Source organism: Myxocyprinus asiaticus, chromosome 29 (genome assembly GCF_019703515.2).
Source record: "Myxocyprinus asiaticus isolate MX2 ecotype Aquarium Trade chromosome 29, UBuf_Myxa_2, whole genome shotgun sequence".
NCBI classification, from domain to species: domain Eukaryota; kingdom Metazoa; phylum Chordata; class Actinopteri; order Cypriniformes; family Catostomidae; genus Myxocyprinus; species Myxocyprinus asiaticus.
Genome location: NC_059372.1, coordinates 28,235,144 through 28,253,611, shown reverse-complemented (window position 1 = coordinate 28,253,611; position 18,468 = coordinate 28,235,144). Strand labels below are relative to the sequence as shown.

Here is an 18,468-nt window from a genome sequence, read left to right as displayed (position 1 = left end):
ATAAATCTTAAAATATTTTTAAAGATTACTCACTTGAATTATATGGAAATGTGTTATTAAATTAAAATGTGTAAACCTTTTAAAAAAATGTAATGTTGATATTGGATACATTCCTTAACTCATCTTGACAACATTATCATCTTAGGTCAGACTTTTGTTGAGACAACTTCTAACTGTTCATAGCAGAGACTGATCTTATTCAAACCTGAAAGAATTTAGGTGATTTGAGCTTCAGTGCACAGGTTTTGATCAAAATATTCATCGAGCACCTAATGAAGAAAACATCTGATTTCAGTCTTTACAGGAGGGGAAGGAAACATCATGTCATTTTCATTACAGTCTACCAATATTACACATTAATTCTTTATATAACAACCTCACCAACCACTCAAATTCTTTAAAGATACATTTTATTTTTTCCTTGTAAAACAGATTTTACAAAAATCAGAATAGCGTAATTAAAACATTTATTTTTGGATAAATTATGATATAGGATGAAAGGCTACAGATTAGGATGGAGATACATATGAAGCTGAGAATGCTATGGATGGTGTGCACTGAAATCAGGTTGTTTTACCATTCTAATGGCTTAACAAACCGCTCATTTAAAAAGGCATCTATAAGCATCAAAATATTCTTTAAAAAATGCACACATGAAGCATCACAGAGGTCAATAATAAGGTCTTCACTAGCTCACTTCTGACATCACTCATTCTCAAAATTTGTCACTAATTTGACAGGGCCCCACCCAGCTGGCTGAGACTCTGCCTACCAACATACTTCGCCTGAACATTACACACCACATACATGAAATCATGCCACGCATGAAAGACATTCAATACAACCATAGAAAAATTCATCTTTTAGTTCAAATGCTCAGACGCAAAAAAGCTGATTTACTAGACTGAATTGAGAATTAACTGCACAAAAAGTGGAGAAAGTAGCATACTAAAGCTATGTAACTTACAGTTTATGTAGCAATGCAGACAGGTTGAAGGACACATCACGTGACTGAACTGCAGGCACAAAATCCAGTTCATGATAACAAGCGTATGTTCATTATAAGCCCGTGTTTGCACCTGTCAATGCAGCAGGGATGAGATCATGTATATTTAAGAAAGTCAGGGGGTTGGTATGTTTGAGAGTAAACAAGCAGTTACTTTCTTTTAAATGCATTTTTAAAATGTAAGGTGCCTAATATTGTGAAATACAGATTAGCCAATAGTATAATCTGTAGCTTTTGGGTGTTTTAACAATCTTTTTCCTTTGTTACAGATTGAAGGTCAACTGTACCAAAATGATTCCTGAAAAAAGAAACCAAAACTATAATTGAAACATCAATAAACATTAATACAAAAGAATGCATTTAGGGTGAAGGAAATCCCAAATTCAAAATTAAGATAATCCATACAGTATAATCTGTATTTTTGGGGGGCAAATTTGACAATCTTTTTTCCTACTTTGTTTATAAACTGATGATCAGCTGTAACAAAACGATTTATGCAAAAATTGCAAAAAGCTATATTTGAATTTTTTTTTTACGAAAGACTGCATTTAGGCTGAAGAAAATCCTTTAAGATTAAGATAACCCATTTAGGGTAGGTCTGATGATACTTAACCGATTTCTTTTGAGATATGGTATTTACAAGCTAAGAGACATAAACAAACATCCAAAACACTTTGAGTATTGTGGGAAATAAACTCTACTGATCCTTAAGAAAAACAGACAGATAATAGACATTTTCACCAACAGGTAAAAGACTTTAGTCTTCACCTGATGGAGCCTCCTCCTCAGAAACATCGTCCTTTTCCTCTTTGTCGTTATCTTTGTCATTATCATTCTCTTTCTCTTCCTCCTTTTCTCCATCACTATTGTTTTCCTCTCCTTCCGCACCACTTTCATCATCCTTTTTCTTCTTGGGGGTGGGCGACCCCTTGTCTTCATCCTGGCCCTCTTCCTCCTGATCCTTGTTGCTCTCAATATCCTCATCTTCATCTTTAGGCGAGGCCTTCTTCACAACTCTCTTCACCTTTGTCTGACGTTTCCCTCTCTTCTTTTTGGGCCCTCGGGTTGCTGGAAAAAATAGAGTCAAACGATGGGACAGTTGAGGGGGATCTCAGCTTTCTACGCTTATGAAAAGCAGGCAGTTCATGAGAGTAGTAATTACTTAATTATCGAGCTGTGGATGTGTCATCGAGGTGTTGGATGAGAGAAGATATCATGGTGTCTGTGCAATACCTGTAATATTTTTATTTAATTTTACTCTATTTGTATTTGGTTCTTGTTGGAGTCAAGCAAACCAACAGACGAGGATCTAATTTTATTGGTGGAAAGACAATGCAAAGCGAACTTGGAAGCTGATCAGACCAGTATGTGTGTATTTCTGTTAAAACTCTGAACACCGGAAGAGTGCATTTTATAAAAACAGGGTTGCTGCAGAGTTTTTAAAATCAAATTTAAGATATAAGACCTTTTTTTCAGACCTGAACACAATAAAATTAATACTGTATGTCCATACCACAACAAGCCCACACAATCTCAAAATAAATCATGTATGGAATGTAAAAAACATTTCTTAGTCTTTTCTTCCTCTGACAGGGTGGGCCAAACTGAATTAAATCCCAGGTGCGATGGGACTTTTAACTCTAAACAAGCCCGGGGACTCTTATTTTGAAATGTCTGTGCTTCACTGATTCTGGCTGCTAATTCAAACAGATAAGGGAAATAAAATATGCACTCTTACAATCATCTACAATGTATTAGAATATAAACATCTTAAAGCAAACATCAGGCAACAGTAGTAGTCATCAGCAATCACTCTGAAGCATGCAGCGCATGCATTTATTTAGTTAAATCGTAGCGTTTTGAGGTTTAATAATAATCGTATTAGGCCATATCACGATACCTGTCTTTCCATCTCCAAATTTAAGAATGACCTCTTTAAATGATAAAGACTTTTGTTATACCATTTAAGCTACTTAAGACTATTTATGATCTTAACATTTAGAAAACTGAATTTAAGACATTTTAAGACTTTAAGGACCCGCGGGAACCCTGAAAAAGCAAACTTTCACCACTTGTTTTTCTGAATTTTCATTTCTTTATGTAGACTCTGAATTTATACCCGTGCAAATGTTTTTTACGGTTATTTTTAAAATATATTCTGTTTTCCATTTTTATTAATGCATATTATTCATTTAATTTTTTCCCAAAAGAAAAGCATACTGTAGTTGCTTTGTAACGTTCTTGGTAACGTTTATGAATAAAACAAAATATAAGATTGATGTACGTGTCAAACGTGTTATTTTTAACATGCATATTCATTTACGAGTAATCGAGTGCTTGTTTTTTGTGGGTTAGAGTACTCGACTACAAAATTACTCAAAAATGTCCATCCCTATCGTGAACCACAATGTGCTACTTGCTACTGCTACTCATGGGCAGGTGGAATTAGGAATTAGCCATTCTCATACCAGAGAGCATTTGACTGGACAAACTGTAAATTGTAAAAATCATTTTGTCTTTTGGGAGTATAATATACACTGGCAGCCAAAAGTTTGGAACAGATTTTGCTGTTTCAGAAGGAAATTGGTACTTCAATTCACCAAAGTGGCATTCAGCTGATCACAAAGTATAGTCAGGAAAAAACAAAAAACATCACCATCACTATTTGAAAAAAGTCATTTTTGATCATATCTAGACAGGCCCCATTTCCAGCAGCCATCACTCCAACACCTTATCCTTGAGTAATCATGCTAAATTGCTCTTTTGTACTAGAAAATCACTTGTCATTATATCAAACACAGTTGAAAGATATTTAGTTCGTTAAATGAAGCTTAACATTGTCTTTGTGTTTGTTTTTGAGTTGCCACAGTATGCAATAGACTGGCATGTCTTAAGATCAATATTAGGTCAAAAATGGCAAAAAAGAAACAGCTTTCTCTAGAAACTCGTCATTCAATCATTGTTTTGAGGAATGAAGGCTATACAATGCTTGAAATTGCCAAAAAACTGAAGATTTCATACAAAGGTGTACACTACAGTCTTCAAAGTCAAAGGACAACTGGCTCTAACAAGGACTGAAAGAGATGTGGAAGGCCCAGATACAACTAAACAAGAGGATAAGTACATCAGAGTTTCTAGTTTGAGAAATAGATGCCTCACATGTCCTCAGCTGACAGCTTCATTGAATTCTACCTGCTCAACACAAAGTTTCATGTACAACAGTAAAGAGAAGACCTTAAGGGTGCAGGCCTTATGGGAAGTATTGCACAGAAAAAGCCACTTTTGAAGCAGAAAAACAAAAAGGAAAGATTAGAGTGGGCAAAGAAACACAGTCATTGGACAACAGATAATTGGAAAAGTGTTATGGATCTTAACCCCATTGAGCTTTTGTGGGGTCAGCTAGACTGTAAGGTGCATGAGAAGTGCCCAACAAGACAGCCACATCTATGGCAAGTGCTACAGGAAGTGTGGGGTGAAATGTCACCTGAGTATCTGGACAAACTGACAGCTAGAATGCCAAGGATCTGCAAAGCTGTCATTGCTGCATGTGGAGGATTTTTTGATGAGAAATCATTGAAGTAGTTTAAAAAGTTCTGAACATTTTTTTCAAATTGTAATAGTAATTTCTCACTTTATTAATGTCCTGACTATACATTTTGATCAGTTGAATGCCACTTTGGTGAATAAAAGTACCTATTTCTTTCCATAAGAGCAAAATCTGTACATTATTCCAAACTTTTGGTCGCCAGTGTAGATGGTCTCAAAGCTATCACACATGGGCTAAAAGCCACAGAACTCTGCACAAAACACACCAAAATATTATTCCATGGGGTCTTTAAAGGGATAGTTCACCCAAAAATGAAAATTTTGACATAATTTACTCACCCTCATGTTGTTCCAAACTTGTATAACTTTCTTCTGAGGAAAACAAAAGGAGATGTTAGGCAGTATGTTGGACTCAGTCCCCATTCACATTTATTGCATCTTTTGACCAATAAAAGTGAATGGTGGACTGAGGCTTGTCATTCTGCATAAAATCTCCAGTTGTTTTCCACTGAAAAAAAGTCATACAGGTTTGGAACAACATGACGGTGAGTAAATGATCACAGAATTTTCCTTTTCAGGTAAACTATCCCTTCAACCGTTTTTTTTTTCCCCTGGCACAATCTGATAATAAGATTATAGTGGTCAACCTGAAGCCTTTATCCTGGGCTTAGGCGATTTCTTGTCTTTGCTTCTCCTGCTCACTTTTGAGATCTTCCTTTTGGGTCGCCCATAGTCACTGTCATCATCATCGTCCTCTACCATGAAATCTTCATCACTACCGGAGTCCTCTATGAGCAGAAAAGCAGAGTATTGCTCGAAAGTCAACAAAATCACAAAAACATTCTCAGAATACACTAATATTTGATAAAAAGGCATTTTAAATATATTTTGACATAATAATGATCATACCCCCGGTGTAAACGTCACTGTCTTCTTCCTCCTCCTCTTCCTCCCCCTCCTCACTTCCTCCATCCCCAAGAAGGATCTCCCTCTGTTTGGATGCAGCTTTAGTGGCTGCCTGACGCACCTGTCGGCCCTTCTTCTTTACAACTTTACCATCATCATCACTGTCATCTGCATGTTAAAATAGCAAATGCATGGTCAACATAAGCTGAAGGTGTGCATGTATGCATTAATGTTCGACCGATATGGTTCTTTCAATGGCTGATGGTGGTAATGGCCTTCCCACTATATACTGTATTAGGGATGTGCACGGATAGTCTACATTCGGTTAACCGTTCAACAAAAACGGTTAACTGACCCAGGTTTGGGTCAGTTTTTTTAAGTATAGGGCAAGTTAGGGGTTGTTCAAACATGCTTTTGTATGCGTCTGCACTGTTTATCTATATACTGTTAACCAGCACTAGACGGACGTCTTTGCTGCGCTGAATATAACTGCGTCTCGTGCAAGATCGCCGCATTTTTTGACACCAAGTAAAGTTAAAAAGAACTTTAATTTTTATCATTGTATCTCGAAAAACACCTTCATTGTTTCATTCCTTGTGCTGTGTTCTGAATTAGTTCAGGTTGCATAGAGGACTGTTACACCATTAAATATGATTCCAGGTTGTTTTTTACCGAGCAAGTTTCAGCGCATGCTCTGGTGTACATATTTACCTAAAATAATCAGAAAAGTTAAATGCCATTTGATTTTAAACCATTTAAAAATCAAATCTCCCCGAAGAGGCAATTTAACTGCAGCAATGTAACTCCACAAACATGACAATACTTGCGTTTGCTGCTTCACAAAAATGTGAACCTGCCCGATCATAGCGCATATACAGTTTGATTGTTTTTGTTTGACTTTATTATGAGATTTTAGCATTTAATGATCTATGTATTGTGCTATTTAAGCTCATAGCTCACTGTGCACTTTATTTGCTGCTATTTTGAGTAGTGTTTGAGGAAATTCCACTGCAATAAACATTCTTTATTCCCGCATCCTGATGAAAAACAGATTAACCGTGCGGTTAACCGAATGTTAAAACCAGTAACCATGCCCATTCCTACAACACAATGGTCTAAAACTAGTATATGGCCCCTTAAAGAAATAGTTCATCCAAAAATGAAAATTCTCTCATCATTTACTCACACTCATGCCATCCCAGATGTGTATGACTGTCTTTCTTCAGCAGGACACAAAGATTTTTGAAAGAATATTTCAGCTCTGTAGGTCCATAAAATGCAAGTGAATGGGTGCTACATTTCTGAAGTTCCAAAAAGCACATATTGCCATCATAAAAGTAATCCATATGACTCCAGTGGATTAATTAATGTCTTCTGTATCCAAATGCTAGATGTGAGTAAGGAATAGATCAATATTTAAAACTTTTACTAAAAATTCACAAGGGTCGAGGTAACGCAGCCTTTCACAGATGGATGCTTCATTCGGCTGGTTTGGATATGTCAACTGAGGAGCCATATTGGAGCAGTCAACAAGGAGAGCTGTTTGAATCGGTTAGAATGCAAGTGAATGGAGGAGATGCCTCAGACCGAGCTCCTTGCTCAGACCACTGCATAAACTGCTTTTGTGTGGAAACAGTATTGTGGTCCATAGGAACAGCTGCAAATAAGGTATCTACGTATGAATATATATGCAGAGGAGACTTATGCGCTTATGTCACGGCAGAGGCAGTTTGAACTACACCCTCGTCAACGAGCTGGCCGGAAGCGAAGATTTTTAGTAAAAAAAAAAGTTTTAAATATTGATATATTTCTTACACACATCTAGTGTATCGCTTCAGAATACATTAATTAATCCACTGGAGTTGTATGGATTACTTTTATGGTGGCTATATGTGCTTTTTGGAGCTTCAAAGTTTTGGCCACCATTCACTTGCATTTTAAGGACCTACAGAGCTGAAATATTATTCTTAAAATCTTTTTTTGTGTTATATAGAAGAAAGAAATTCATACACATCTGTGATGGCATAAGGGTGAGCAAATAATGAGATAATTTTCATTTTTGTGTGAACTATCCCTTTAACATGCAATGCAACAAATGTGTTTAGAGAAACTTGTTTATCTAACTGAAATAGTTAGAGTTCTTAGGCATTTTGATGCATTATATGACTCAATGACAGACTGGATAAAGTAGTCACTCTGATTATATTGGTAGTACCTGCAGCCCTTTTCCGTTTAGCTGTCACCTGCCTCCCCCTGCTGGCCTCTTTAGCATCAAAGTCGCTGTCACCACCATCATCATCTTCCTCATCCTCTCCATAATCATTGTCATCATCACTGAGATCCTCTTGAATAAGAGAATGGAAAAGCACTTGGTCAACAGCTGAATAAAAACCAATAAAAATAAAGTTAATAAAGGCAAAAATGACCTTGACTTACTCTTGCGGTCCTTGGGCCGAGAATCATCACTACATAGGAAAAAGCATTTATTTATACTGATATATACAAATTGTTAATTCAGACAAACGGCTGCCATGATTACAAAATAAAACTAACAGTGTAATTAATGTGCATGCAAGTTCATAAATAATGTTCCAAATGGATGAGGGGTAAAATCAAAACCTGCAAACATGACAATGGTGACTAAACTGAATTATTATGTCAAACTTCTTTTAAACAAACAAAATATATATATATATATATATTTTAGGGAGACTGACCTGCGTTTTACAGCTTTTTTCTCAGGTCGGTCCGATTCTTTTCCATATTCCTCATCTGTATAACATCATTATGTGGAATCGAGTCATAAACAGCATGACTTCACAGTACATACAACTCTGCATATTATGAACAATCAATACACCATTGTGTTATTGTTTATTTAAAATATTACACAATGGCGAGGTATGTAACAGGATATTTGCATTAGAAGAGCTTACCGGCATCGTCAGACTCTTGGAATTGTGCATAGTCAACAACCCTTTTATTCCTGTGCACAAAGGAAAATAAGGAAAAATAAATGGCCCATGAGAAAACCAAACACATGTACAATATGTCTATAGACCAGTTATTATCTAAAAACGTAATTATAGCTTAATGAAAAAAAAAAATGCAAAACAACTAAATCTTGATATGCCAAAACTTTCAAATGAGAATGTATCACTTTCTCCAGTTTTATGCAAAATAATTCAATCTTATGAATCTAAAATTAAACAAATGTACAAAATGTTAGCAAATTTCTGGTTCTAAATGGAAGCTTTTTGTATATAAGTGAAAGCCATTTTAAATGTCAACAGAGCTGTCACTACCCTTATTTAAAGCTGTGGTGGCTGCATATAGGGGCAGAGGAGACAGGGGTGCCATGTTGGAGTAACTGCCATGCCAACAGCAGCACTGTGGAGATACAGCTCTAGAATCCCTTCAGTGTTCAGATAGGGCATTGAACTACAGGCCCTGCAGGTCACATTATAGTCACTGCCCACAGAACTTCCTCAGTCCATAAATTATCCTGACGAGATCAACATTCACTCCAAAATTAGAGAGCTAACAGACTCAATAAAAGAATCCAATTACCAGGTTGAAAGTTCATGAACAATATGTTGCCACTGCAAACACCAAAGTACAAGTTCTCAGTCACTTGTTTAAGCAGTCAGAAATACTATTTGAAACAAGGACGCAACATTGTATTTAAATTAGAGCTGTCAAAATTAACGCGTTAACGCATGCTTTAGACTATGGGAAACGTTTCATGTTATTTGCATTGGTGCTAATTTAAAATGTTTAACTTTTTATTTTTTTCTTAAATCGCGATTAACGCATATAACCATTTTCACATTAGATTCTGACATATTATTCAGCTCCATGTGAGTTCTAAACACTGGTTGGAACAGGGTGGAACCTTTGCACTGTGTCTGACAGGGACACTACACTGATGTACACACCACAAACACACAGCAGCGATTCTGAGTCAATGATCATGTGATGGAGAAAGGACCTCTTAAAAAACAAACCCAGATGGGACTTGTGAAACAAAAAATTTAGGCGTCCTTTGGAAGTCATGAATTCCATATCCAAAATGTATAGCCACAGCCTGCCAGCAGATTAATAACGTGGAGGATGAGGGTTTACGAAATGTAATGCACATTGCAATGAATACGCAACCTACGGGGACTAGTTCTTTCAATTAGTCAACCTCCCACTTAGGCAACATTCACATTAATCCAGATACATTTGAAAATGGCGTTTCATGTATGGTCTGAAACACAATTGTCCTCGTGTTCTGTCGCTGGACAGCCATTCCGAGTAAACTTCCAGTTGCTTTTGAAGGAATGCAATGTGCCGGTTATACAAAGTACCAATTATATTTAACAAGGCTATCAAAGTAAACAGCAGGCACAACAACGCTGCTACAACATGGGCCACCATCTTGATTGTTTTGGGTTGAATGGATCACATGACTTCATCACAAGACAACAAATACATCACAGACAACAAATACATCATAATTTTCAGATATCTCCATTTTCCCTGTCCACAATATAACACGAAGACAGCATTTTCAAATTTATCCACTTGAAAAAGCATTTTCGAAAACCACAGTTTTCACTGTCAAAAACGGTGTCTCAGTGTGGATGGGAGGCCAAAATGTAGAGAAAAAAGATGCACTTTCAAACAAAAATGTATAAGTCTGGACATGACCTTAGACTTTAGGAAACGTTTAATGTTACTTGCATGGACCCTTTTCACACGACCACGTTCGCGAAGCGGAAGTCGTCATAGTTGGTTAAACTCGAATGCTGGTTGGACCGCAGCAAATGTAATTTTGGCTTACCTTACTCTTTTACTCCAACAGCAAAAGAAAAAAAAAAAAGAAAATCAACGATTATGCTTCCACAGCTTTCCAAGATACAAATATACAGTGCTGGACAACAGCAGTAAGAAGAGAGAAACAGGTCAAATTTTGTCACTCCCTCAGCTGCTGTTAGAAGCTTCATCTCAGCTAATATGGTAATACAGGTAATATAATACGATGTAATAAATGTACACTAAATATTTTTCAAATTGGAAATATACAAAAAGTTTGCTACATTTAGGTTGTTAAAGGCGGAAACGCGTCATAACAGGTCTGTAATAAGGGTCCATTGTGGTGGTATTTTAGTGCATTTCTATCTTTATACTTTGGAAGGCTTTGTTTGTTAATAAAGCATTACTTTTACATTTTTTCTTTCCAAAGGAACAAATAAATGCCTTTTGACAGGAAAACAATTACATATCTAGTCAAATTTCAGTACTTTCAAATCTGTGATTTATCACTATTAAATGTTGTATTCAACTGACAGCACTTATTAAAATACAGCCTATTTCTTGATGACCTATAATGGGTTCTTAATATGTACTGATTGAAAACCTAAGTAAACTTATTTGAACCACAAGTTACCAGGGGAAATGACTTAAGTGTTGTATGCAAGTAATGGCGCGCATTGCGCTGGAGGAGTTTTCATGCTGCGCTTCAGCTCACACACACACCATGCTCAGCGGGCTAACTATGGAAAACACGTGAAAGTTACATCTCAATGCCTTAAAAATATACCCATTTCTTAAAGCTGCAAAATAGTCGTGCAAAAAACATAAGTTGAACGAGTTCTATCCCCCCGATAATGACTGTCTGGCTGTTTTTTGTATAACATTAATTAGCCCGCCAGCTTGAACTACTACTATCCCGCTTTTTTATTAGATGCTGGCTGCTTTCGGTTATCTTAGGTAGGTCTGGGTATGTCGAGAGCCGTTTGGTTATTTTATTAATAAAAAATCCTCAATATATATTTAAAGCATTGAGAGTCTACGCGTTTACGCGCGATTTTTGCCGTTTCTGGTCAGCTATGTAAACACGCTGCAGATCTGCCTTGGAGAAAAATGCTGGTTAGCCATTTAGCAGTTAGCAAACATGGAGATAGACACACACATGCAGGTCACATCATGTGCGAACCAACTATAACTGTAAACTAGCAAGCAAATAAAACGCACTTACCTAGAAGGTCTTGCCATCCTGCAAACGAACTGGGCGGCTTTTGCTTTTCCAAGCTACAAAATCTTTATTTGTAACAGATGGCTTGCTTGTCTGTGCTCGCGCGCCTGGCTTTCTGCTGCTGAATCCAGGTGCCTCCCGCTGCTGCACTTTCTGTAGCGCTCAGCTAAAAGAAACTACCTAATGCAATAATAACTGCACTCAAGACGTGCAAATGTTTGCGATCTAGAGCATCTGATTGCACGCCGCTTTGTTCTGTGTGGGTAAGAATTGTATAAATGTTGTAGCCAGGCCGTACTGACCTGGTAAATCCTGTCGTCGAATATTAGCTAACTAATTAGCTATTGCCCTGGCCTGCCAGCCAGAATTCTCTCATGAGTAAAAAGTGGGATGGGAGTCTGAAGAACGCAAAATGCCCGCAAATAACGATTGGATAAACCACACTTTTCAACAATCCTTTACTACTCAGTTTCAACTAAAGCAATGTTGTTGTTTTTACTTAAGTTGATTAGATTAATTTATTTTTATATTTTCTCAATCCACTTTAGTCAGATGTTAATAACATGAGATTAAAGAGACAGTTCAACCCAAAATAATAATAATAAAAATCTCTCATCATTTACCCACCCCCTCATGCCATCCCAGGTGTGTATCACTTTCTTACTGCTGCTAAACACAAAGATTTTTAGAAGAATATTTCAGCTCTGTAGGCCCATACAATGCACGTGAATGATGGACAGAACTTTGAAGCTCCAAAAATCACATAAAGGCAGCATGAAAGTAATCCATAAGACTCCAGTGGTTATCTTTCAGAAGCGATATGATAAGTGTGGATGAGAAACAGATCAATATTTAAGGCCTTTTTTACTATAAATTCTCCTCCCTGCCCAGTAGGTGGAGATTTATAGTAAAAAAAGGACTTAAATATTGATCTGTTTCTCACACACACCTATCATATAGCTTCAGAAGACATGGATTTAACCACTTGAATCGAATGGATTGCTTTTATGCTACCTTTATATGCTTTTTGGACCTTCAAAGTTCTGGCCACCATTCACTTGCATAGTATGAACCAATACAGAGCTGAAATATTCTTCTAAAAATCTATGTTTGTGTGCAGCAGAAGAAAGAAAGTCATTCACATCTGGGATACCTGTAGACAGTCAAGAGAGGTGCTGACAATCAATGTAGTTGGTTCCAGGTGGAACAACAGTGCAATCCCTGGTGCACACACAAAATTCACAGCACACATTACAATGCAGTACTGCAATATAGCAATTTTATTTTAAGTTAACAAATTGGTCAATGACGTGACACTAATTTTGTCCAGACTTATTCAATAATACATAAATGCAATTCACATAAGACAATTACTTGAATACACATCTTCTATGATGAACATGTTTTCAATTTATGAATTCAAAGTCATTTTTAAATGTTTTCTTGGGCTTAAAGTAAAAAATGCCATGTGGAGTAACCATCCAGAAAAAAAAAATCTCCTTAAAAGCTAAAAAAAAAAAAAAAATGTAGATCTATGGAAAAAATCTGATTGCTGAGAACTGTGTTATGTTGCATTTTTAGGAAGCAACAGGTGTTTAAAAGGTGTTTAGAAACCCTGACTTTCCTGCAGGTTGTCATGTTTGTTAGCACAGCACTAGTGTTTATGCACAGTCTGGGTCAAACACCAGACCAGTTGCACAGTGCTGAAAATAGGTTCAGTAAAAGTAGTGCTTGTCAGAGGGGTCAGGGTACAAAAATATCTACTCACAGATAAGAATACCACTTTATAGGAACAGGGCCAAACTATACTGAGGCAGTGTAAAATTGCTTCTCCTGTGGTAATCTTCCTCTTTTGGGAGGATACTCCCAATGTATCCCAGTCAATCAAATTCATACTTCTTTTAAAAATCATTGTGACAAGGAGGATGGTGGGGCAGGGCCGTGAGGACACACACCCGGCCCTGAATCAGAGGGGGATAAAGACGAGAGAGAGGCCCTGTCCCAATACCCCCACTTGCGGTTTTGGTCTTGCTTATTCACCCACTTACGTATTTCTGGTGTTTGGCCACTAGTGTGCAAGTAGACGTGAAGACTGCGAGTGTGTGTATGACTTTTGATTGCACTTTGAGACACTCGTAGACTTAAAGATGTTGGTGCTGGTTGTGACCGCTGTTTTTGTCTTTTCACTCAGCTGAAGATTGATTGTTTTTGGTAGCAGTGACTGTTATAGCCTGCTTAAAATAATAAATAACTGAAAATTTTACCCATCTTTTCATTTATTAATACACTACTGGTTGTTGGAAGTGTATTGTGCTGTAGAAAATATGTGAGTTAATATGTTATAATGTTTTTATTGTGTGAAAATAATTTTAAAAGTTAATTATTTTTACTCATTTTCATTTTCAATACTTTGCACATTAAAAAATGTTTAACTGTAATATTGTGACATCCATAACTGCTGTAAAATATGAAATATAAGCAATTTCTTTCTAATTTGTTTCTCAATACACTGTTGCTTTCTGGAACATTTTTGCAAAGAAGAGTGGGGAAATATTCCCACGTCAGGATGTGTCAAGCTAATAGACTCTTATCCAAACAGACTGAGTGCTGTAATAAAATCAAATGGTGCTTCAACTACGTATTAGTTCAGGGATGTGCACACTTATGCAGTTAGGTTATTCTAAGTTTTTTATTTTTGTTTTCTCTGAAATGTGTCACTTTGGTTTTCAGTTGCATTGCATAGGTTGTAATTTTTACATTAAAGATGCAAAACTTCTGATATGATTTATCTTTATTTAATTTTTTACATCACAAAAACCTGCTGTTTTAACAGGGGTGTGTAGACTTTTTATATCCACTGACTTTGGCACAGTCTTTTTTGAATGACATGTTGCTAGCTTCATAATCTTTTGGGATACAGCATGTCCCCTGACACACTAGCATCTGTACTGGACAACAAAGTTTGTTGGTGATCTGAGGTATGCTATGGGCTGTTGCTGACCAGCCTGCGGCATATTGTATGTTGAATAACTACAACATTACTAAAGTTTATTTATAGTCACACCAATTAGCGTCAGAAAGAAGGTTCTACACAATACATCATGTGTATAAATTCTAGTAATTGTGGGAAATTGTCAATACCATTTAACCCATGCTGCAACACTTATATGTAACGAAAATGCTACAGGAGCAGTCGTTACTGAAACTATACCTTCAAGAATTGTAGAGATGGTTGTGTTACTGGACACATTGCTAATCGATTGAAATAACAGTTTATAGGTATTACATTTTACAATAACTTTATGTGTTGTAACACAGTAGTTGTCTATTACCGATGAAGATTCAGTGTAGTCCAATGAATAATGCTTGATTTCTATGTTATTACTTGATACCTACACAGGCATTACTGTTCTTTAACATCAGTATTTGTATGCAGGTGTGTGGTAACAACTATAATATGATCACAACGTTGTGTGAATTACAGTGTGTATGTCACAGGGCATATCATGTATTGCTACAATTGGCTATAGATAATCCTTTTACTTTAAATCACTAGTAGAACATATATATTTTAATGACTTTACAGCTACTTTAAAGTTTACTAATATTAAACACATTTTGGTCATAATAGTTACACCATTACTAACTGTTCCTACATCATATTTACCCAAAATTGTAACATGAAGTTTAACTAATGACCACACAGGAAATCAATGTATAACAGTATAGTCCATTTGAGCTAATTTCTTAGAACAGGACACTAACACATGTGTTTGGACCAACCATCAGGACATTCTTGACCACAAATGGAGCAATGATCTTTGGGGCTGAATACAGTAAGTAGATCATTTATCACAGTCAGTTGTGTGTTGCTGTTTCATTATCACAAATATTGGAATAATAAAAAAATATATAACTGACAGATAGATAGATACGACCGAACAATAGACAGACATACAGACAGACAGACAGACATGTAGGTAGATTAGATAGACAGATAGGTAGATAGACAGACAGACAGATAGATTGACTGACATTGGTTTCGTGCCTCTATGTTTTTCAACAAAAAAGCTATTACAAAAAGAAAGTTAATTTTGGGCGTGCAGTTCCCTGTTCAACTACTAGGGGTAAAACGAAAGGTTGTGAAAGTTGCGCACTGTCCTACTCTATTGAATGACGTTAGTTTCGTGTCTCTATGTCCTTCAACAAAAAAGCTATTACAAAAAGAAGGTTTATATTGGACATGCAGTTCACACACGAAGCTATAAAAAAAAAGAAAAAGAAAAAAAAAGGAAAGAAAAAAGAATTGCACTTGCTCCACGGTCCCTTACTTGCCGCTGCGAACCTCTTTCCGGGGTAACTCACATTGCGAGGGCTTTTGCAGACAAATGCTCATAATATCGAGTGAAAATAATGAAAAAAGCTTGAAGAATATTATTACATTTCCATGTTTTACAGTAATACTAGTTTGGAAAATATTTTCTAAGCCGTTTAAGAGTTATCGCCGTTTATCGCTGAATGTGTCTTGAATATCAAAAACAAAACTAACTTCACCTCGCTCGTTCGGTTTTGGGGATCAAAACCGACCCTGAATTGGCGTTCTTCTTATTGGACAGTGAATGCTAGACAATGTTCAAGATAATGCAGAAAGCTCCAGTCATTAGTGCAACGTAACTTGGTTATACAGAAAATATATACAATCTATTATAAAACAACAGCGCATCGATATCTCAAAATGACAGTTGTGATGGAATCACATCAATACTGAATTGTGTCAACATATTTATAATGTACAGTCTATTTTATAAACAACTACTGTCATCATCCACTAAATTTAGCTAACAGCTATTGATAAAGCTGGCTAGCTAGCTAACGCCGACACAGACTATCGTATAAATGCAGTCAACATATCATGCAAAGAAAAGTGATTACTTCAAACTACAGTCTCGCATAGTCAGACCTAAATCCACACTTTGTTTTAGCCCTGTTCCAGCACTGGAGAGTATATAATATACAGTCTCAAAGTTTGTAGTAAAACAATCATAACTGTGTAATTTTAATTATGCTACCTCATCTGTCAGCATGATGCCGGTGAATCACGTTCAGTCTCTATGGAGCGTGTGCGTGAGCACGAGCAACAGGCTGCAGTTCACTTAATGGCCACAGGTGTCATTAATAACAAGTGTTTCTGAATCTTACGTACTGCACCTTTAAAGAAATATTACGTGTTCAATACAAGTTAAGCTCAGTCGACAGCATTTGTGTCATAATATTGATTACCACGAAAATTTATTTTGACTTCGAGGTTACAGTGAGGCACTTACAAGTGATAAGAAGTGAATGGGGAAAACTCTGGAGAGTTTAAACAGAGAAATGTGAAGATAATAATTTAATTAAAGCACTTACATTAATTCTTCGGTTAAAATTCACGTGTTATTTGAGCTTTAAAGTTGTTTAAATCGTTGTTTTCACAGTCGTTTTAGTGTTAAATGCGTTATGTTGTCATGGCAACAAAGTTTTAAAATTAGATATAACTTTACACAGAAAATGTTAGTAAGTAAGGGATAATGTACAGTCAGCCAGTTGTTATCGCACAACACACCCCGACAGGGTGATCAGAAGCGGAGGGGTCCTGATCACCCTGAAAGCGTTCATTTTGTGATAACAACCGGCTTACTGTACATTATCGCTTATTACACGGCTGCCAATAAAATAGAGAAATACATGGACATATAACATTGAACTGCACTGAATTATGTAACTTGAGAAGAAAGAAATCGCTGAACAGCTGAAATCAACCTCTGACTGCTCATTATTCAGCCTATTACAAGACTACTTGCCAAATAAATAAATAAATATACTGTACATGAAACATTGATTTAAGTTGAAATTATTAGCTTACTTGTTGAGATCGTACAGTGAACTAAGAAGCAGGAGAGACGGTTCGTACTCGCAGTACCCGGATGAGCGGTCTGATATGTGGATGTGCGGTTGTTACAGAGCAATAACAGACCGCTAGATGGCGCCATAGACCAATCAGAATCGAGTATTCCAGAGAGCTGTGTAATAAGTGATTTTATCACACTAAAATCATGTTAACACACATATTGTTTAGGTCTTTTGGCTTCACTTTTGAAATAGTGAGTATTTTAATGTTTATGGATTGGCCCCATTCACTTCCATTGTAAGTGCCTCACTGGAACCCAGATTTTTGCCCTTTTTTTTTTTTTTTAAAGTTGAAATTAATTATCATGGCAATCAGTATTGTGCCACAAATGCTTTCGATTGAGCTTAACTTGTATTAAACCCGGAATATTCCTTTAAGGCGCTCACATAATGTGGGTCAGATCATCGAGTGCACTTATTATCTGAAATAAAGTTGAAATATTTTCTGTCTCAATCTTAGTCAGAAATCCATTTGCTTCATGTTCCCTTTTTTCAGTTTGGGTTATTTATTGTAGGTTACACTATTGTTTTGCATTAAGATGGTCAGCAGATGTCTATTAAGTAATAGGTTGTTTTGCTAGCATGGCAGTTGAAGTGACAGTGGTGACTGAGATGGCCGCTGGAATCACGTGCAGAAGTTTCTAGAGAGATCTGGCTCCTTCACGCACTCAGACTTCGAGCCTAGTGAGGAGGTGAGGGAACAAACATTTTAGACTTTGAGCTTAATTTTTTACTATATTATCCCCTCTTTTAGTTGTTTAATATTTTATTTTTTTCCTTTCTTTTTTTAAAGACACTCCAGTTTCTGTTAGAAACATGCAAAATCCTGGTCATCGGAGCAGGGGTCTTGGCTGTGAACTACTGAAGAACCTATTAATATCTCCATTATATGCTCATGTCTACTACTGTATAATATGTCATATCTGTATTTTTAACTCCAAACCATTCTTTCATTAGTTTTACTTTTCAAACATAATTGTGTCTGATCATACTTGACTCTTTTTAGACTCTGTCAGGGTTTCGTCATGTTCATGTTGTGGAT

At 36.5% G+C, this 18,468-nt stretch overlaps 1 protein-coding gene across 2 annotated transcripts; it reads right to left on the bottom strand.

Moving 5' to 3' along the window:
- Window positions 1–393: 393 nt before the first annotated feature.
- nucks1b (nuclear casein kinase and cyclin-dependent kinase substrate 1b) lies at window positions 394–12,070 on the bottom strand. Of its 2 annotated transcripts, XM_051662669.1 has the most exons (9): window positions 11,484–12,070; window positions 8,395–8,444; window positions 8,176–8,230; window positions 7,895–7,923; window positions 7,674–7,802; window positions 5,462–5,626; window positions 5,200–5,340; window positions 1,775–2,074; window positions 394–1,304 (listed from the first exon to the last, which is right to left on the bottom strand). In XM_051662669.1, the coding sequence occupies exons 1-9, from the start codon at window positions 11,498–11,500 to the stop codon at window positions 1,270–1,272; spliced, it is 921 nt and encodes a 306-aa protein (XP_051518629.1). In that variant the 5' UTR covers window positions 11,501–12,070; the 3' UTR covers window positions 394–1,269. The 2 variants fall into 2 exon arrangements, with proteins under 2 accessions (XP_051518629.1, XP_051518630.1); XM_051662670.1 differs by having other exon boundaries at window positions 394–2,074; window positions 11,484–12,061.
- Between the last annotated feature and the right edge of the window lie 6,398 nt (window positions 12,071–18,468).